Genomic DNA, 22,919 nt, shown 5'->3' on the forward strand with positions numbered 1-22,919 from the left:
TTTGTGTTTTATATGTTCTGCTCTTTACTCTGATGTCTTCTATCACAGGTGGAGACAAATTTTAATTGTCGACTGCTAAAACTCCAGCAGGTAAATTCAACCCAGTCACACCTTTAGGCATGAGATTATATTACAACTTTAAACAACATGAATATCACATATACTACTGCCATCATTCACATACACACATCACATACACTACTGTCATCATTCACATACATACATCACATACACTACTGTCATCATTCACATACACACATCACATACACTACTGTCATCATTCACATACTCACATCACATACACTACTGTCATCATTCACATACACACATCACATACACTACTGTCATCATTCACATACTCACATCACATACACTACTGTCGTCATTCACATACATACGTCACATACACTAATGTCATCATTCACATACTCACATCACATACACTACTGTCATCATTCACATACACACATCACATACACTACTGTCATCATTCACATACATACATCACATACACTACTGTCATCATTCACATACACACATCACATACACTACTGTCATCATTCACATACTCACATCACATACACTACTGTCATCATTCACATACACACATCACATACACTACTGTCATCATTCACATACTCACATCACATACACTACTGTCGTCATTCACATACATACGTCACATACACTACTGCCATCATTCACATACACACATCACATACACTACTGTCATCATTCACATACATACATCACATACACTACTGTCATCATTCACATACACACATCACATACACTACTGTCATCATTCACATACTCACATCACATACACTGCTGTCGTCATTCACATACATACGTCACATACACTACTGCCATCATTCACATACACACATCACATACACTACTGCCATCATTCACATACACACATCACATACACTACTGTCATCATTCACATACATACATCACATACACTACTGTCATCATTCACATACACACATCACATACACTACTATCATCATTCACATACTCACATCACATACACTACTGTCATCATTCACATACTCACATCACATACACTACTGTCGTCATTCACATACATACGTCACATACACTACTGCCATCATTCACATACACACATCACATACACTACTGTCGTCATTCATATACATCACATACACTACTGTCATCATTCATATACATCACATACACTACTATCATCATTCACATACTCACATCACATACACTACTGTCATCATTCACATACTCACATCACATACACTACTGTCGTCATTCATATACGTCACATACACTACTGTCATCATTCACATACTCACATCACATACACTACTGTCATCATTCACATACTCACATCACATACACTACTGTCATCATTCATATACATCACATACACTACTATCATCATTCACATGCACACACCACATACACTACTGTCATCATTCACATACACATGTCACATACATTACATACACTTCTGTCAGCCTGCAGTTATTAAACAGTCCCTCAGATACTGCACAACATTATAGTTCAGGAAATAATTAAATCTCAAAATTATTGCACAGCTTCAATGTTGTTACACCTGTTAATATAATCACATAGTCTAAAAGAATTGGAGTTTCCTAGATCTAGCTACTTAAATCTTTAATGAAGAAGGCACAAACTATTTTTTTTTAATAATTCTATTACATACCAGAACTGTGAAGGTTAAAGCACGATAGTAGTGAGAAATCTCTCCCCAGCCTAAACGCATCATGTTCATTTATGCTCTTTTCATAACAAATCTCATTCACGGGAGACAAACCAAATAATGGGGGGAGTCCTTCTCTAGTTGACATCCAGCACAGCAGAAACAATACAAACAATAAAGAACAAAATACCTCTTCATTAACACACTGAGCACTGGTAGACACATGACCTCTCCCTGAGTGTTTCAGCACCTCTTCATTAACACACTGAGCACTGGTAGACACGTCACCTCTACCTTAGTGTTTCAGTACCTCTTCATTAACACACTGAGCACTGGTAGACACATGACCTCTCCCTGAGTGTTTCAGCACCTCTTCATTAACACACTGAGCACTGGTAGACACGTCACCTCTCCCTGAGTGTTTCAGTACCTCTTCATTAACACACTGAGCACTGGTAGACACATCACCTCTCCCTGAGTGTTTCAGTACCTCTTCATTAACACACTGAGCACTGGTAAACACATCACCTCTCCCTTAGTGTTTCAGCACCTCTTCATTAACACACTGAGCACTGGTAGACACGCCACCTCTCCCTGAGTGTTTCAGCACCTCTTCATTAACACACTGAGCACTGGTAGACACATCACCTCCCCGTGAGTGTTTTGGCACCTCTTCATTAACACACTGAGCACTGGTAGACACATTACCTCTCCCTTAGTGTTTCAGCACCTCTTCATTAACACACTGAGCACTGGTAGACACATTACCTCTCCCTTAGTGTTTCATTACCTCTTCATTAACACACTAAACACCTCCCCGTGAGTGTTTTGGCACCTCTTCATTAACACACTGAGCACTGGTAGACACATTACCTCTCCCTTAGTGTTTCAGCACCTCTTCATTAACACACTGAGCACTGGTAGACACATTACCTCTCCCTTAGTGTTTCATTACCTCTTCATTAACACACTAAACACTGCTAGACACGTCACCTCTCCCTGAGTGTTTCAGTACCGCTTCATTAACACACTAAACACTGCTAGACACGTCACCTCTCCCTGAGTGTTTTAGCACCTCTTCATTAACACACTGAGCACTGGTAGACACATCACCTCTCCCTTAGTGTTTCAGTACCTCTTCATTAACACACTGAGCACTGGTAGACAAATCACCTCTCCCTTAGTGTTTCAGTACCTCTTCATTAACACACTGAGCACTGGTAGACACATCACCTCTCCCTTAGTGTTTCAGTACCTCTTCATTAACACACTGAGCACTGGTAGACACATCACCTCTCCCTTAGTGTTTCAGTACCTCTTCATTAACACACTGAGCACTGGTAGACACATTACCTCTCCCTTAGTGTTTCATTACCTCTTCATTAACACACTAAACACTGCTAGACACATCACCTCTCCCTGAGTGTTTCAGTACCACTTCATTAACACACTGAGCACTGGTAAACACATCACCTCTCCGTGAGTGTTTTGGCACCTCTTCATTAACACACTGAGCACTGGTAGACCCAACACCTCTCCCTGAGTGTTTCAGCACCTCTTCATTAACACACTGAGCACTGGTAGACACGTCACCTCTACCTAAGTGTTTCAGTACCTCTTCATTAACACACTGAGCACTGGTAGACACATGACCTCTCCCTGAGTGTTTCAGCACCTCTTCATTAACACACTGAGCACTGGTAGACACATGACCTCTCCCTGAGTGTTTCAGCACCTCTTCATTAACACACTGAGCACTGGTAGACACATCACCTCACCCTGAGTGTTTCAGTACCTCTTCATTAACACACTGAGCACTGGTAGACACATCACCTCTCCCTGAGTGTTTCAGCACCTCTTCATTAACACACTGAGCACTGGTAGACACATTACCTCTCCCTTAGTGTTTCAGTACCTCTTCATTAACACACTGAGCACTGTTAAACACATCACCTCTCCCTGAGTGTTTCAGCACCTCTTCATTAACACACTGAGCACTGGTAGACACATTACCTCTCCTTTAGTGTTTCATTACCTCTTCATTAACACACTGAGCACTGGTAAACACATCACCTCTCCCTGAGTGTTTCAGCACCTCTTCATTAACACACCGAGCACTGGTAGACACGTCACCTCTCCCTTAGTGTTTCAGTACCTCTTCATTAACACACTGAACACTGGTAGACATATATAACCTGTTACAGCTCAGCATACATAAGACAGTTAGTGCATAGGTAAAGCCTTGCACACACTCTGTGATTATGAACTAATGGAGGTAGCACTGACCAAAAAGAGAAGGCAAAGCAAAGCTGCAGAAAGTAAGAACTAAGATCCAGCTTGGTTCAGTTAAAGACTCATTGAGCCATTACAGACTGTTCCGTCTCATAACAATAATCAAAACTTTGACTCTCATTTGGAGTCTTTTTGATGTCTCCTTATTTGGTAGTACTACTGATAGTTATTCTACTCTACAGTGGTAAACAAACTTCAGAGAGAACATGATATAAAGTTAACATTTTGAAGCTACACTAAAGAGGCACTTTCCTTATTCACAGGTTATATGAATCACAACTTTTTCTTCCCACTTTTTAACAGGTGGAGGAAAACATGATCTCAGTAGTAGGAGAATGAAAATAAAATATAAGGAAAAATTTGAGAAGTTGTATGAGGAGGCTACAATAGAATGTGATCGTGTGCCTATAAAAGACACTTACACTGAAGTTTACATGATCAAAGGATGCACAGGAGGAGTGAATACAAAGCATGAAGTGAGACAGGTGGAGGACTTTTACCCCAAAACAGAAGAAACACCAATCACACTCAGTGACCTCTTCAAAGTGCAGTCTACTGAAAACAAGCATGGTACTAAAGTCCTGACATTGGGAATAGTTGGAGTGGGAAAAACAGTCTCTGTGCACAAGTTCATTCTTGACTGGGCTGAAGAGAAGTGCAACCAGGACATAGATTTCATCATGTACCTCCCATTTCGAGAGCTGAACTTGGTCAAGGATGAAAAGTACAGCCTCTCAAAACTACTTCTTTACTTCCATCAAGAACTCCTTTCTGGAGATGAAAAGGAGATATTAAATGAAAAACTTCGGCTGCTTTTCATACTGGATGGACTGGATGAAAGTAGAATTCCTCTAGATCTTCATCAGAAGAAGGTATCTAATGTGAATGAAAAGACTACTCTTGATAAACTAATAACAAACCTCATAAATGGAGAACTGCTTCCTTCTGCTCTCCTCTGGATCACTTCACGACCTGCAGCAGTCAGTAAGATAAATTACCAATACTTTAACCCTGTTACAGAAATCCGTGGATTCAATGACCCACAGAAGGAGGAGTACTTCAGGAAGAGAATCAGAGATGAAGATCAAGCCACCACAATTCTCTCACACATTAAGACTGCAAGAAGCCTTCATATCTTGTGTCACATACCCGTCTTCTGCAGGATCGCAGCCACCGTGCTTCAGAAAATGCTGAAGGATGGTAAAGACATGAAAAATGCTCCCAAAACTCTGACAGAAGTGTATCTACGTTTCCTGATGTTTCTCACAGAGCAAATGACTGAGAAATACAGCACAAAGCAAAGCACTGACAATACAGTTCCATCCGAGACAAAAAGAGCAGAGGTGCTGGGTATCATGAAGCTTGGCAAGTTAGCTTTTCTTCAGCTCCAAAAAGGACGGCTGCTGTTCTATGAGAAAGATCTGAAAAAATGTGGCATTGATTTCCAAGAGGCTTTAGTGTACTCTGGAATTTGTACACAAATTTTTAAACAGGAGGGGAAGATCTTCAGCTTTGTGCATTTAAGCTTCCAGGAGTTTCTTGCTGCTGTATTTGTGTTCCTAACATTCAGGGATGAAGGCAACCCACTCCTTAAAACCCCACTGGAGAAAATGAAATGGAAGTTAAAACACAGACTGTGTGATCTGCTCAAGACAGCAGTAGATAAAGCCATGAGGAGTGAAAATGGACACCTGGACCTTTTCCTCCGTTTCCTCTTCGGCCTCTCACTGCAGTCCAATCAGAGGATCCTGAAGAGTCTACACCCAGAACTGGACATCAAAGAAGAGAGTTTAGAGGAGACTGTGAACTACATCAAGAAAACCATCAAGAGAACAAAATCCTTTGAAGAGACTATCAATCTATTCCACTGCTTGAGTGAAATGAAAGACAACTCTCTGATAAGTGAAATACAGACCTCCCTGAACTCAGGGGACCTCTCAACACAGACACTCTCATCTGTACAGTGTTCAGCTCTGGTGTTTGTGCTGCTGATGTCAGAGGAGATTCAAGAGAAATTTGAGCTGAAGAAATTCAGGCCATCAGATAAAGGACTGAAGGAATTACTTCCAGTGTTGAAAAATACCAGGCGAGCTCTGTAAGTATCTTTTGGATTAATCATTTTAATTTTTTAAGGTTTTTATTACTGAAGCTCCTTCTGTAACTAATCAAATTATGTGAATGTATTTCTCAGTCAGAGCAAACTGAACAATAGTTTTCATTTCCAGTGGTAAAAGGTTGTACTGTAAGTATATTTTGAATGGTACACTTTGGGGAATGGCTTTTCTGACAGCAACAACATTAAAGAACAGACAAGCCTTTATCTTAAGAGCAGACCAGTGCATTCCAGAATGACTGCAATGTCTTACCAGTTGGAATGCAACACATGACTGTCATTCTGTAATTGAAATGTCCCACTGGTCTTGCTGGCAAACACTCAGAAAGCCACACTGAGTCAAGACAAAGGAGTGTTCAGCAAGGAGCTCTGTATTTGTTTTAACAGAGACAGAGAATATATATACATTATGTGTGTGTGTGTGTGTGTGTGTGTGTGCGTGTGTGTGTGTGTGTGTCCAGGGATGGTTGGTGCTCTGTGTGTATGTATGTCCAGTGATGGTTGGTGCTCTGTGTGTGTGTGTGTGTGTGTGTGTGTGTGTGTGTGTGTGTGTGTGTGTGTGTGTTCAATGATGGTTGGTGCTCTGTGCATGTATGTCCAGTGATGGTTGGTGCTCTGCGCGCGCGCGTGTGTGTGTGTGTGTGTGTGTGTGTGTGTCCAGTGATGGTTGGTGCTTTGCATATGTATGTATGTCCAGTGATGGTTGGTGCTTTGCATATGTATGTATGTCCAGTGATGGTTGGTGCTTTGTGTGTGTATGTATGTCCAGTGATGGTTGGTGCTTTGCCCGTGTATGTATGTCCAGTGATGGTTGGTGCTCTGTGTGTATGCATGTATGTATGTATGTCCAGTGATGGTTGGTGCTCTGTGTCTGTATGTATGTCCAGTGATGGTTGGTTCTCTGTATGTATGTATGTATGTATGTATGTCCAGTGATGGATGGTGCTCTGTGTGTATGTATGTATGTCTGTCCAGTGATGGTTGGTGCTCTGTGTGTATGTATGTATGTATGTCCAGTGATGGTTGGTGCTCTGCGTGTGTATGTATGTCCAGTGATGGTTGGTGCTCTGTGTGTGTATGTATGTCCAGTGATGGTTGGTGCTCTGTGTGTGTATGTATGTCCAGTGATGGTTGGTGCTCTGTATGTATGTATGTATGTCCAGTGATGGTTGGTGCTCTGTGTGTATGTATGTCCAGTGATGGTTTGTGTTCTGTATGTATGTATGTATGTATGTATGTATGTATGTATGTATGTATGTATGTCCAGTGATGGTTGGTGCTCTGTATGTATGTATGTATGTCCAGTGATGGTTGGTGCTCTGTGTGTGTATGTATGTCCAGTGGTGGTTGGTGCTCTCTGTGTGTATGTATGTCCAGTGATGGTTGGTTCTCTGTATGTATGTATGTATGTATGTATGTATGTATGTATGTATGTATGTATGTCCAGTGATGGATGGTGCTCTGTGTGTATGTATGTCCAGTGATGGTTGGTGCTCTGTATTTATGTATGTATGTATGTATGTATGTATGTATGTATGTATGTATGTATGTATGTATGTATGTATGTATGTCCAGTGATGGTTGATGCTCTGTATGTATGTATGTATGTCCAGTGATGGTTGGTGCTCTGTGTGTGTATGTATGTCCAGTGATGGTTGGTGCTCTGCGTGTGTATGTATGTCCAGTGATGGTTGGTGCTCTGCGTGTGTATGTATGTATGTCCAGTGATGGTTGGTGCTCTGCGTGTGTATGTATGTCCAGTGATGGTTGATGCTCTGTATGTATGTATGTATGTCCAGTGATGGTTGGTGCTCTGCGTGTGTATGTATGTCCAGTGATGGTTGATGCTCTGTATGTATGTATGTATGTCCAGTGATGGTTGGTGCTCTGTGTGTGTATGTATGTCTAGTGATGGTTGGTGCTCTGTGTATGTATGTATGTCCAGTGATGGTTGGTGCTCTGTGTGTGTATGTGTATGTATGTATGTATGTATGTATGTATGTGTGTGTGTATGTCCAGTGATGGTTGGTGCTCTGCGTGTGTATGTATGTCCAGTGATGGGTGGTGCTCTGTGTGTGTGTATGTCCAGTGATGGTTGGTGCTCTGTGTGTGTGTATGTCCAGTGATGGTTGGTGCTCTGTGTGTGTGTATGTCCAGTGATGGTTGGTGCTCTGTGTGTGTGTATGTCCAGTGATGGTTGGTGCTCTGTGTGTGTGTATGTCCAGTGATGGTTGGTGCTCTGTGTGTGTGTATGTCCAGTGATGGTTGGTGCTCTGCGTGTGTATGTATGTCCAGTGATGGGTGGTGCTCTGCGTGTGTGTGTATGTATGTCCAGTGATGGGTGGTGCTCTGTGTGTGTGTGTATGTCCAGTGATGGGTGGTGCTCTGTATGTATGTATGTGTGTATGTATGTCCGGTGATGGTTGGTGCTCTGTGTGTGTGTATGTCCAGTGATGGGTGGTGCTCTGTATGTATGTATGTATGTATGTATGTATGTATGTCCAGTGATGGGTGGTGCTCTGCGTGTGTGTGTATGTATGTCCAGTGATGGGTGGTGCTCTGTGTGTATGTGTATGTCCAGTGATGGGTGGTGCTCTGCGTGTGTATGTATGTCCAGTGATGGGTGGTGCTCTGTATGTATGTATGTATGTATGTATGTATGTCCAGTGATGGTTGGTGCTCGGTATGTATGTCCAGTGATGGTTGGTGCTCTGTGTGTATGTATGTCCAGTGATGGTTGGTGCTCTGTATGTATGTATGTGTGTATGTATGTCCAGTGATGGGTGGTGCTCTGTGTGTGTATGTATGTATGTATGTCCAGTGATGGGTGGTGCTCTGTGTGTGTGTGTATGTATGTCCAGTGATGGGTGGTGCTCTGTATGTATGTGTGTGTGTATGTATGTGTGTATGTATGTCCAGTGATGGGTGGTGCTCTGTGTGTGTATGTATGTATGTATGTCCAGTGATGGGTGGTGCTCTGTGTGTGTGTGTATGTATGTCCAGTGATGGGTGGTGCTCTGTATGTATGTATGTGTGTATGTATGTCCAGTGATGGGTGGTGCTCTGTATGTATGTATGTGTGTATGTATGTATGTATGTCCAGTGATGGTTGGTGCTCTGTATGTATGTATGTGTGTGTGTATGTCCAGTGATGGGTGGTGCTCTGTCCTGTCTTAACCTCCTCCCCTTCCCCTGCACCCAGTGCAGTAACCCAGGGGGCTGTGGTTCTGATAAAGTAGCTGTGTGTAAACTGGCTGCTGCTTCTTTTTCAGCTTTCCTTTTTCAGGGAACATAGATGAGGGAACAACACTGTGTGTGTTGAAGTCACCACACTAGAGTGGGACAAGAAACTGAGCATGTACTTAAATGTACTGTAGGTTATGAGATCAAAGAATTTATGAGACAGGTGAGATGGGACAGGTGAGATGGGACAGGTGATATGGGACAGGTGATATGGGACAGGTGAGATGGGACAGGTGAGATGGGACAGGTGAGATGGGACAGGTGAGATGGGGCAGGTGAGATAAGACAGGTGAGATGGGGCAGGTAAGATGGGGCAGATGAGATGGGACAGGTGAGATGGGGCAGGTGAGATAAGACAGGTGAGATAATACAGGTGAGATGGGGCAGGTGAGATGGGGCAGGTGAGATAAGACAGGTGAGATAAGACAGGTGAGATGGGGCAGGTAAGATGGGGCAGATGAGATGGGACAGGTGAGATGGGGCAGGTGAGATAAGACAGGTGAGATAAGACAGGTGAGATAAGACAGGTGAGATGGGGCAGGTGAGATGGGGCAGGTGAGATAAGACAGGTGAGATAAGACAGGTGAGATGGGGCAGGTGTCTGGAGTTCTTTATTGTGAAAAAACTAAATGTATCAGACAAATAAACTCTAGTAACAGCCTAGCAGCACATGTAGCTTAAAGTAAAAACAAAAAACACTGCAAACAACACACCAGTGGTAAAAATTTTGAATTTATTTCACCAAGTACAAGTCTATTTATCATTCCAGTCACCATGTAGTAGTAAAGTTTAGTATTTACTTACCCAGTACAAGTTTATTTATCAGTCCAAACACCATGTAGTAGTAAAGTTTAGCCTGAAATGAGGTGAGGAATTGCTGAAGTACAGAAGAATTATTATTAGATAAAGCATAAAGAAACACTAACCAGGTAGAGAATTATCAATGTAAAGAACCAGACTAACCAAGATTGCAAAAGATAAGGCAATGAACAACACGAACCAAACATACCAAATGACCCAAGCATAACATTGAACACAGCAGAGCAGCAGTAACAGAGAGACAGTACACAGCACACAGCAGAGCAGCAGTAACAGAGAGACAGCACACAGCACACAGCAGAGCAGCAGTAACAGAGAGACAGCACACAACACACAGCAGCGCAGCAGTAACAGAGAGACAGTACACAGCACACAACAGAGCAGCAGTAACAGATACAGTACACAGCACACAGCAGAGCAGCAGTAACAGAGAGACAGCACACAGCACACAGCAGAGCAGCAGTAACAGAGAGACAGCACACAACACACAGCAGCGCAGCAGTAACAGAGAGACAGTACACAGCACACAGCAGAGCAGCAGTAACAGAGAGACAGTACACAGCACACAGCAGAGCAGCAGTAACAGAGAGACAGTACACAGCAGAGCAGAATGTGTGGTGGAGTTTCTGACCTACTGAAGGCCATAATCATCTGTTCCTCATGTCTGTCATTACAAAAATCTTTAACCCTTTTCGCTGCCTCCCATAATCAATGTTAGTGGTTCAAACGATTTCCACAGTAAGTGCTCCAATCCAACTGTTGCTCTTCCAGGCACTTGGCTAGACAATAATAAATTAAGCACTTCAGCCAACAGATTCTTTTCCAAATCCTCCTTACTCTTTCCCTTAAGCTAAGATGAGGAAATGCAGCCTCAGCTTCATCTAAATTAAAACAGTCAGCTGATACAATTTAAGATTTATTGACTCTAGCCACTGCCAACGCTCCACACCTGCAGAGTTTCTATATATTTTCTCAAGTCAAAAATGTGTTCGTGCTCCCTGCATCTCACTTAACAAATCACTATCCATATGATTATTTTCTAATTTGCTTCGCTGAATTCCATCAATTATTAATATGTTGACTTAACCATAACTTATTTGAGTAAATTAAAAATTTACACTATTCCAAAATTCTATTAATCGCCACTCACATTGTTTATATTCTTATCCTGTAATACTTTAATCCCACCTTCTCCTACTGCTACAATTTTAATGTGTCTGTAATATGTACACTCTCTACTGCTGTAACTCTCACCGGTTTTATATACTGTACCTCCATCCGTTACTTTATTGTATTTATTACTAAAACCTCATTAATATATTTTGCGTGTATGCATTTTATAATTAGATGATATTAATCACGTTTAAACAGATCTGTCTGCGTATCCATTCACTTCCTTTAGTGATTAAAATGAGTGACCTCCGCCCTATACAACCATACCACAATAATCTTAATTATAACCTGAAAAAAAACTGTTATGCTGGTATGTCGTATATTTGTACGTTATTGTTGGTAATCAATTAACTTGCGATAGGCACATCAAGACAAACCGTTTTTACAGACAAAACATTGAACATTTATCTCTTAGTGCTGTTTTAGCTCTACTATTATTCTTTCTTCTCTTTTATTCTTTCTTTTATTCCATCTTCTTCTTTATTCTTTTTCTTCTCTGCACATTTTCTTTACTTTACTCATTGTGGCCACATGTAAACAAAAACAACTGGAACATACAACATTTAACTTTTATCTCTTCAGCACTTTTTTTCTCACCATTTTCCGTTTACAGAAAGATTTTTATGAAATCATTTTCATTTTCACTGGCTGGTTTTCTAACTATTACTCTTTTTGCTATTTTTATATTTTATCATTCAATTCTCACTCTATGGACACTCTCAGTCAATTCTCAGTCTGCACTTTTAAGACGCCCAAGACCTACCACAAAACTCTGTGGACAAGGTCTTAATACCACCTATGCAGAATGTTTCAAACAGGACTTCTGCTTACCTATAACGGTGCACGTGTGTGGATTCAGACCCTGGTCACAGAACAACGCAGCTCTGGGTCGTCTATCAGCTGGTGTTGATAACCCTACTGCTGACGGTGCTGGTCCATTTGAAGAGAATAGCCGGTCCCGTCTTTATTCTGAGTTCAATATTACAAAGGAGGCATAGTACAGAATATGTCTAACAGTCACACACAACACATATTTTTATACAGTTTTCAGAAGTGATTATGTAATCACCCCACCTTCTTTACATACTAGTGTTTGACATCTCCACCACTATGTTCAAACATATATTATTCAATATATGCAAATTGCGATTCATCATTATGCAAGTTACACTTGACACCATTATATCCCATTGGAAGATTTTTTTTAAACAAAAATGATCTCAACTCACACCACCAAACATCTGCAAGATGATGTGGCAGGTCAGTATCACTCTGCCCTTGTGGTAAGATAATGAACCTTACTTAGCCACAGAACTCTCAAAGAGGCTTTCAAGTCTTTTAAAAACAGAGATCTTTTTCAACACTAATGAAGTTATTTCTCCTGGGAACAGTTCAGAGTAATCTGCCTTAGACTTGTACAGAAGCCTGTATCAGAGCCTCAGTTCTGCACTTAGAGTCCCAAAAGGTCTCTGACCTTAAGATACCCCAGAAACATTATTCATGCTTTCAGACAGTCTTGCACCTCACTGCACCTCACTGCTACAGAGAGCTTTAAAGCCTATTATAATTATATCACAGATCACCTCATGAAAATACAGAATAACGATTGGCCTTTACCCCAACACATTTTATTACCTTATTTTTGTATAACCAGAGCTCTGTAGTTTACATACTGAAGCTGAGAGTCTCCTGTGATGTTTATCACTAATGATTAATGATAAATGTAACTGTGAGAAGTGTAGATAATTCACTAATGATTAATCTGTACTTCTCATAGATACATTTATCAGTAATGATTAATCTAAACATGCTGCACTCAACACAAGCAACAAATGACTGAAGTCATGGTGAAATACAAATACTAGATAGCTAGTAGACACTTAGCTTTGGTTAGTTGTCTGCATCAACAAGTTTTGAATGGTCGAGTAGTCTCCTGTGACTTGTAGACATTGTTGATATCAGAATTGTATGCAGTTACAGAAAATGAATAAACAATAGGACAATAGTAAAGATTGGAATGCCTAAACTGTTATTCATGTGAAGGAATTTCAAAAACAGGAAATGGCATCACACAGGTGATGCCACCATCATGACAGCTCTTCCATCAAGTAGCACCATTCTGTTTGAAGAGAAATACATGGACTTCATTCATGACCTGTGTCTCATATTTTGTGCATGTGCACACACACACACACACACACACACACACACACACACACACACACACACAATTAGTAATATCTTTTCATTATCATAAACTCCTTTTGTGTTGTCTGTAGATCCTCTGATTGAACTGCATTTTGTACTCTATGTATTTCTTTGCAGACTATCTGGCTGTAATCTCACTGAAGGGTCTTGCAAATCTCTCACAACAGTTCTACAAACAGAAAATACATTGAGAGAGCTGGAGATGAATAATAATGACCTGCAGAATTCAGGAGTGGAGCAGCTCTGTGCTGGACTGAAGAGTTCACACTGTAAACTGGACATTCTCAGGTGAGTTTCTGTTAATTTATTCTTAAATGGAACCATTATGGTGCACAATTTATCAAATGTGATTCTCCTCTTCTTTAAAGAAATTACAAAACTGCCTTGTAGTGCAACATTAACAGAGTTAAAATAAGGTACTGCGGGACAAAGATATATAGATCCAGACAAAACATTTCTGGTGAAACTAGCTGCATTTCATTAAATGAACACACTGTGGCCACAAAGAATTACGTTTTACTGCATGATCAGGTTTACACAACTAGTAGTAAAAAATAAAGAAATAATAATAATAATAATAAAAATAATAATAATAATAATAATAATAATAATAATAATAATAAGGAGAAGAAGAAGAGAAGAATAATTAATATTATTATTATCATCTTTATTATTGTTATATTGTTATGTTGTTATTGTTATGCTGTTAGGCAGGCAGTATGGTGGCTTGGTGGTCAGTTCATTTACCAATCAGCATTAGGGTCTTGGGTTTGAGTCCCTCCCTCCGTGAAGTTTCTCTCAGCACTAGGGTCTTGGGTTCCAGTCCTTATCTGTGCAGGTTTCCTTCAGGATCTCTAGTTTCCTCTCACACTCCATAAACACGGAAGTTAGGTTGATTGGATATTCTAAATTGTCCTCTTTGAATGTATGTTTGTATAGTGATGGGTGGTGCTCTGTGTGTGTATATCCTCTGATGGCTGGTGTTCTTTGTGCATGTATGTCCAGTGATGGTTGGTGCATATATTGAATAATGTATGTTTGAACATAGCGATGGAGATGTTGTGTGTGATTGTTACATATTCTCTGGACTATGCCACATTTGTATGTGATGTAATAAATACTGGACCAGCTATTCTCTTCCATTAATTTTTGAGTCTCCATCTTTATTTTCTATTTAAAGTGTACTTCATAAATTTATTAGAATGTGGGAAAAATCTAGGAACCACACTAGCTAGCTAATCAATGTTACCAAAACTAAGTCCAGGTGACTAGCAACCGCTGTTGGATCTCCACAGGAAATTCTAGTCAGACTGATTCATCTGACACTGTTCATCTCAAAATGTTTCACTCGATTTATAAATGTGTAACTTTCTACATATTTTTGTATATGGTCTGCAGTCCTCTCAGAAATCAGTTTATTAGCTCCAGCTTTATCTAGCTAGCTACATATGACCATTACAGGGAAGTAACCGTTCACTAACTCTGCTCTCACTAGCAAGAATTGTTTGTAGAAAGTGCCCAAGTTAACTAGATATATTTTTTTTCTGTCAGATTTTTTGTCAATTTCTTTTCCACTTATTATTCAGTGTTCTTATGTCTCTCTTCAAAATTAATCTGGAAGCATCTGTTCCTCAATGACAGTATTTAAACATAATATTTATTTATGATTTATTCAAACTGATTTCATTTTTGTACATCCTCACTGCAAATTTGATTTTAAATTACATTGGAAGTTGTATTAAAAAGTCTTACATCTGAATTGGGGGTGCCTGCAGACACCCTATCATATCATGCTCTGTGTGTGTGGGGGGGGGGCGGGGTGTATTTGTGTTCACATCCAAGATTTTGTGTCAGGTAGATCGAAAAGTTGATTAATTTTCTGAGAATTTGATTTGCCTATTAAAAGAATTGGCATCTAGTTCCCCATAAACATTTAGTATAACTATCTGTGATTCTAGTTATTTGGTAGCTTTAGTTTAGCTAAATAAATGTTTAGATAAAAGTCTTATGAGTAAATGGTGTATCTTCAGCCATTAGTCACTTCAATTAAACCTTCTGAAAGATTATGTGGATAATAACATAGTAATCAGGGATTAGCCACCGTGGCTAATGTTGATTCCTTCATATGTATTTGAATCCGTTTGATACAGAATAAGGAGGATGTTGTTAATAGTACTGCTAGCTAATGAGATACCTACAGCCTAATAGTATATAGTCCAGTGTGCATATATATGTATATATATATATATATATATATATATATATATATATATATATATATATATATATATATATATATATATATATATATATATATTTTAGTTTCACATTCAATGAGAAAGTGCAGAACACTTCATCCTTCCTAACACACTGACCTGTTTGTCAGTGTTCCATAGATAGTTAAAGTTGGGGTGGACCATCAATACTTATAGATGGGGTGGACCATCTCAAATTTTGTAAAGTATATTTGATGTATTTGGTTGAATGTTTCACATTCATTGAGAAAGTGTAGCTCTGTCTCTACAGTGTCTTTGTTATACTGATGTCTTATATTGGCTGGTCTGGACCGCCAGGCTGTGTTAACTGAGTCTGGACTTTCTCAGCGTGGTTCTGTGTTTAATATCAGTCACTTTGAGCAGGTTGTCTGCTACAATGTTCTGTTTCATAGCCAGTTAATACTGCATTTTACTTTGTACTTGGGTTTGTGTGTTCCAGTGGGTGATGTAGTTTTTTTTTTGAAGTGATATCATTTGTATTTCAGTGATTTTTCTAATTTCAGAGGAATTATGAGTTTTGACAGATCTGATTTGTACCAGATAGTGATTCCACCTGAATCTCCCTCTCTTTTAATGTCAGGGAGTGTAACAGCAGGGAGGAGGATTTCCTTGTAGTTTAAAGGACAGTGAGTCACCGAATCAGATTTACATCAGATTTACATCAGGTTTCATGGAGATTTATAATGTCTTTATCTTTTGTGTTATTTGTGAATTCAGTGTTTATACTTTTGCACCCAAACATGGATGATTTTATGCCTTGAATGTTCCATAGAGAGACAGATAATGGTTTCATTATTTAAATGAAGTATGAAAGGAAAAACACAAATACAAACAGATTCAAAGTGAGATAAACCTGTAAAAGTGAAGGAATATGTTGAAATTATATGTATAAATATGTACAATTCATGTATATAAACATACATATTAAAATGGTGTAATGACTAACCTATAAACAGTGATATTTATTTATTTATTTTTATTTATTAATTCATTTATCTATTTATCTATTTCTTCATTAATGAATTGTGACCTTGAGTATCTGTGTGATCTCTCCATCTCTGTAGTGTTTGTGGAGGGTGGAGTTTGTACTACAGAGGTGTAGGTCTGCTGTTTGGGCTGCGTGTTGGGGGTGGGTGGTGATGGCAGGTGTACTTTACTGTGGATGGCTTGCTGGGCAGCTGGCAGAGATGCTCACAGTGTCCTTGTGCAGGTGGACGTGGTCATGAAGGCTGTGGATGTTGAGGTTGGAGTGATGTGTCAGGTGCACATTAGCCAACAGTGCACATCCACAGGAGATCTCTGCATTTATCTTGTGGATTGTAGCTGGATGGAAGTCTCTACTGGGCAGGATGGTAGAGATGGTGATTTTGGAGGAGGGGAAGGTCTCTGTGGAGGTCTGTGCTACTCTTCTTACACACTCTGCTACTCTCTTGCTTTCCCCTCAAGTCATTCTGGATAATGAGGTGGCTTGGATTACCTGAGATGGTATGTGTAAGAAGCTGGAGGGCATTGCTGGTTCGGGAACACCAAACCTTTGCAACTTTAGATCCTGGGAAAAGCTGTTCCTCGTTTAAGAATTTTCCATTAAAATCAATTAAAATGACTATGCCTGCATCTGGAGGAATATTAGGTTTTTTATCTGACTGATTGTGGATGGACCGGACGGGGCTCAGTGTGGCAGTCTGTGGTTCAGAGTTGATTTAGTGTTGCTGTGCAGAATCAGAGGTCTGCTGGTTGGCTTTTAGACTCTGTAGCTCCTCCTTCAGGGTGATCATGCTACTGTCCCTGAGCTGTAGTTCCTCTCTTTTAGTCTCTGTAGCTCCTCCTTCAGGGTGATCATGGTACTGTCCCTGAGCTGTAGTTCTTCTCTTTTAGTCTCTGTAGCTCCCCCTTCAGGGTGACCATGGTACTGTCCCTGAGCTGTAGTTCTTCTCTTTTAGTCTCTGTAGCTCCTCCTTCAGGGTAATCATGATACTGCCCCTGAGCTGTAGTTCCTCTCTTTTAGTCTCTGTAGCTCCTCCTTCAGGGTGATCATGCTATTGTCCCTGAGCTGTACTTTCTCTCTGACTGCACTGAGCTCCCTCCTGAGAGCCTCTCTGTCCTTCTGGAGCTCCAACACTTCTCCTCTCAGATGTTTGAATTCTATTGTCTCAACTTCCTGGAGAGAAAGACTTTCTCTTTGCTGGAATACCGTGATCTCCATGTGTCTGTGTTGTGCTGGTCTGGCCTGTGTTGTGCTGGTCTGTCCTGTGTTGTGCTGGTCTGGCCTGTGTTGTGCTGGTCTGACCTGTGTTGTGCTGGTCTGGCCTGTGTTGTGCTGGTCTGTGAGGTGTTTTCCCGTCCCTCCCCTGAACCCTGGGCTACGTGGCTACTAGTCTCCTCCTCCTCAGTTACTCTCTCAGTCTCTGCTGCTGCTCTGATAAAGGTAAAGTTTTCCTGAACAGAGCAGAGGCCTCACTGCTTTGAAACATGATGGTGCCGTTGTGATATAAACGTTCACAGTTAGGATGGTGTTATCCTCATCTTCATCTTCAATGACTATCTGTCTTCCATTACATATGCCCCTTTTTATGTGTGGCTTGTTATGGCACAGAGAGCCCTGTGCCAGACTTCACTGTATTCTGTATATAACAGGAGACTGGTGATGGTGGTTTGGTTCACTGTATTCTGTATATAACAGGAGACTGCTGATGGTGGTTTTGTTCACTGTATTCTGTATATAAATGTAAATGTAAATTATCCTTTTATGTTTCATGTAATTTTCCCCGACTTCCTTAGCTTTATCCTTAGTTTTGTCCTTAGCTGCAAGATGCTACTGTTCTACTCCTGTTAGCTGCTGTGTGTTTAGATGGTTTCTTGTGTTGTTGAGAAATTTCATCAAAATTGTTCTCTTGTTTCTTACTTGAAAGTTGAGTTGTTGTTGTTGTTGTTTTTATCTCTTTACTAATTTACTTTGGTTTATCACATTTTAAAACCCCTGTACTTCTAAGAAAGTGTTCCAGTTAAACTTGATAGTTAAACATGACAATACTTTTTCTTATCTGTGTGAGTGTGTGAGTGTGAGTGAGTGTGTGTGTGTGTGTGTGTGTGTGTGTGTGTGTGTGTGTGTGTGTGTGTGTGTGTGTGTGCGCGAGAGAGAGACAGAACTATTATCTATGTGTGTGCATGATAAAGAGAGAGACAGAACTATTATCTGTGTCCCTGTGTGTGTGTGTGTGTGTGTGTGTATGTGTGTGTGTGTGTGTGTGTGTGTGAGTGAGAGAGAGAGAGTAAGTGAGACTGACAGACAGATCTATTATTTGTGTGTGTGTGTGTGTGTGTGTGTGTGTGTGTGTGTGTGTGTGTGTGTGTGTGTGTGTGTGTGTGTGTGAAAGAGAGCGAGGAAGCGATAGAGCAGCCTGACTGACTGACTGACTGACTGACTGACTGACTGACTGGGGTCTACTTCTCACACTCCTGACTGACTGATGGGATCTGCCTCGCACTCCTGAATGACTGATGGGGTCCTTGACTCGGCTATTAAGCCTCCAGGATTCTCGGTGCACCACACAGACAGAACTCAGGACCTCACTGGGAAATGCAAAGGCAGAGGAGAATGTTTCATGATCAATGACTCCTAGTGTGAGCACAGGAATGTAAACACTAGTAAAAGATTCTGCTCTCTGCATTCTGTCCAATCCTCCATAATCACTACTGCAGTGTTCATCCCACCATCATTAGTACTGCAATGTTCATACACTAATATTCACTACTGCAATGTTCATTCCTCCATAATCATAATACAGTGTTCATTACTCCATAGTCACTACTGCAGCGTTTATTTCTCCATGAAAAACACTACAGTGATTATTCCACCATAATCAATACTGTGGTGTTTATTCCTCCATAATCACTACTGCAGTGTTTATTTCTCCATAATCACTACTCTGCCTGTCTTCCAACAATATTTTCTGTTTGTATATTAGTGTGTTTGTATTTGTGAAACATTGAATGAGATGTGTGTTGTTCTGTTTCCTGTTATGGTGTTAGGGGTGGGATATTTTGATATTTGGACTCTGATTATGGTAACTGCCATTCACTGACTTATGAACCAACCATCCATTATTTGGTCACCTGTCTTAGGTTGCTAATGAATGTTATTTGTCATGTCTTTGTCCATTTTGTCTTTGATGAAGACACAGTAATGCTGAAATGTTGCTGTGTTTGTAAAATTAAAAGGCTGAAAATGTATCAGTGTGTTCCAGACCTTTCAAGCTCTTCTTTACATTTTTATTAGCAGTTCAGATCTTTTAATTCATCATCCTCTGACTGAACTACATTATTTACTGTATTTACTCTTTTACAGACTATCTGGCTGTGGTCTCACGGAAGAGTCTTGCAAATCTCTCACATCAGTTCTACAAACAGAAAACTCACTGAGAGAGCTGGAGATGAATAATAATGACCTGCAGAATTCAGGAGTGGAGCAGCTCTGTGCTGGACTGAAGAGTTCACACTGTAAACTGGAGATTCTCAGGTGAGTTTCTGTGACTATTTTTGAATGTAAATAAAGAGGCATTTTAAAAAGGTCAGTGTCAACTCCCTTATAGTACAGTATTAAACAAACATTGCCAGGCAAGGCAATGCAAGGACATTTACACTTATTATAAAGTTTTCTTTGTTAAATATTTCTAAATATAGTTTTCTGTTGAAACCTCACTGCATTTCATTAAATGAACACACTGTGGAGACAAAAAGTTACATTTGTGATGCATGAGCAGATATTCAAGTCTAGAAGAGAAATATAACATTGTAAAGAGAAGACACAGATGAGTCCTTGTCCACATGTACAGGTGTGTTTATTACAATGCTGCTTCAACTAGGCACTTTGGCATTTTGTCCACAAGCTGCATTTTTGTTCACCTGAGTGCAGAAATTTAGCAAAATGTCTTACAGGATGAATATATTCATAAACTCCAACAACAGTGTTGTAAAATGAAGTGTTCTAATGTAAGATTTTCACTGAATGATTTTATCTAGTTTATGTATGGAAACACTGTAAACATCAGTCATTCTAATCTCTCTGCAAATAAAAGCCCTTAAAGTCTTAATGAAAACATTTAAAGCTGAACCATTGAGGTTCTAGACACATTACAGGACACCTTTACAATCACGCATGATTCCCTTGTGTTTTTGGGTGGGAGACCCTGTTCTCATTATGATTTACACCATGTGTTCAACACATGTTGAGGTGACCTGAACTGACAGCCATGCTGGAGGAAAGAACGCAACAAGTTAATATTCATTCAATAGAACTGAAAAGTTTATTGGTTATTACTTAAGTTAAACCTGTGATCTCTCTCCACAGGTGTTTTTATGAAACATGTAGCTGGCTAATATTAGTAACCTTAAGCTTGCCAAGTTACAGTATATTGCTGGTTACTACTCCTAGATACCTCACGCTAACATCATATTAGCTTGACTTAGGAGTGAATGTTGGCTGCTAATTTTTTCATCAAGCCAGAGACATCAAACAAAAATAGAACAGTGATGGTAGAAGACATGGAGTCAGCAGAGAGAGAAGCTGAGCAGACAGCTGACAGTAAACTCAGGACATCTGAACACAGTAGTGAGGAATAATGTTCAGCACTGGACGAGTGAACCTGTGGACTTAATTACAAGAGAGAAAGAAAGAGACAAACAAGACACAGTAATCAGGAGATTAGGAGGAGAGAAGGAGTGAAGTGTGTGTGTGTGTGTGTGTGTGTGTGTGTGTGTGTGTGTGTGTGTGTGTGTGTGTGTGTGTGTGAAAGAGAGCGAGGAAGCGAGAGAGCAGCAGAATTATTATCTGTGTGTGTGTCTCTGAAATAGAGAAAGAGACATACAGATCTATTGTGTGTGCGTGTGTGTGGGGGTGAAATAGAGAGAGAGAGAGAGATCTATTATTTGTATGTGTGAGAGAGACAGAACTATTATCTCTGTGTGTGTGTGTGTGTGTGTGTGTGTGTTTGAGAGAGAGAGAGACAGAAATTTTATTTGTATGTGTGTGAGAGAGAGAGACAGAAATATAATGACTGTGTGTCAGTGTGTGTGTGTGTGTGTGTATGAGAGAGAGAGAGAGACAACTGTTATCTGTGTGTGGTAGAGAGAGAGAACTATTATCTGTCTGTGTGTGTTTGTGCGAGAGAGAGAGAGACAGAGAGAACTATTATCTGTGTTTGTGTGTGTGTGTGTGTGTGTGTCTGTGTGCATGTGAGAAATAGAGAGAGACAGAACTATTATTTGTGTGTGTGTGTGTGTCTGAAATAGAGAGAGACAGAGAGAAAGAGGCAGATCTATTTTTTGTCTGTGAGAGAGAGACAGAAGTAGTGTGTGTGTGTGTGTGTGTGTGTGTGTGTGTGGTGTGTGTGTGTGTGTGTGGTGTGTGTGTGTGTGTGTGTGTATGTGTGTGTGTGTGAAAGAGAGTGAGAGAGAGACAGAACTATTAGGTGTTTGTGTGCATCAGAGAGAAAGAGAGAGAAAGATTCAAACAGATCTATTTTGTGTGTGTGAGAGAGAAAGACAGAAGTATTCTGTGTGTGTGTGTGTGTGTGTGTGTGTGTGTGTGTGTGTGTGTGTGTGTGTGTGTGTGTGTGTGAGTGAGAGAGAGAGTAAGTGAGACTGACAGACAGATCTATTATTTGTGTGTGTGTGTGTGTGTGTGTGTGTGTGTGTGTGTGTGTGTGTGTGTGAAAGAGAGCGAGGAAGCGATAGAGCAGCCTGACTGACTGACTGACTGACTGACTGACTGACTGACTGGGGTCTACTTCTCACACTCCTGACTGACTGATGGGATCTGCCTCGCACTCCTGAATGACTGATGGGGTCCTTGACTCGGCTATTAAGCCTCCAGGATTCTCGGTGCACCACACAGACAGAACTCAGGACCTCACTGGGAAAAGCAAAGGCAGAGGAGAATGTTTCATGATCAATGACTCCTAGTGTGAGCACAGGAATGTAAACACTAGTAAAAGATTCTGCTCTCTGCATTCTGTCCATTCCTCCACAATCACTACTGCAGTGTTCATCCCACCATCATTACTACTGCAGTGTTCATCCCACCATCATTAGTACT

At 40.4% G+C, this 22,919-nt stretch overlaps 1 protein-coding gene across 1 annotated transcript in view; it reads left to right on the top strand.

Moving 5' to 3' along the window:
* The window catches only part of LOC113569406 (NACHT, LRR and PYD domains-containing protein 12-like), a gene marked incomplete at its 3' end in the record, with an annotated part of 457,338 nt that overhangs the window by 400,069 nt on the left and 34,350 nt on the right, over positions 1-22,919 (top strand). The window contains exons 8-9 of the mRNA XM_035526146.1: positions 13,668-13,838; positions 20,172-20,342. Coding sequence (XP_035382039.1) covers positions 13,668-13,838; positions 20,172-20,342 — 342 coding nt within the window. The remainder of the gene's footprint in view (positions 1-13,667; positions 13,839-20,171; positions 20,343-22,919) is intronic.

This window comes from Electrophorus electricus, chromosome 5 (assembly GCF_013358815.1).
Source record: "Electrophorus electricus isolate fEleEle1 chromosome 5, fEleEle1.pri, whole genome shotgun sequence".
In the NCBI taxonomy this organism is placed as follows: domain Eukaryota; kingdom Metazoa; phylum Chordata; class Actinopteri; order Gymnotiformes; family Gymnotidae; genus Electrophorus; species Electrophorus electricus.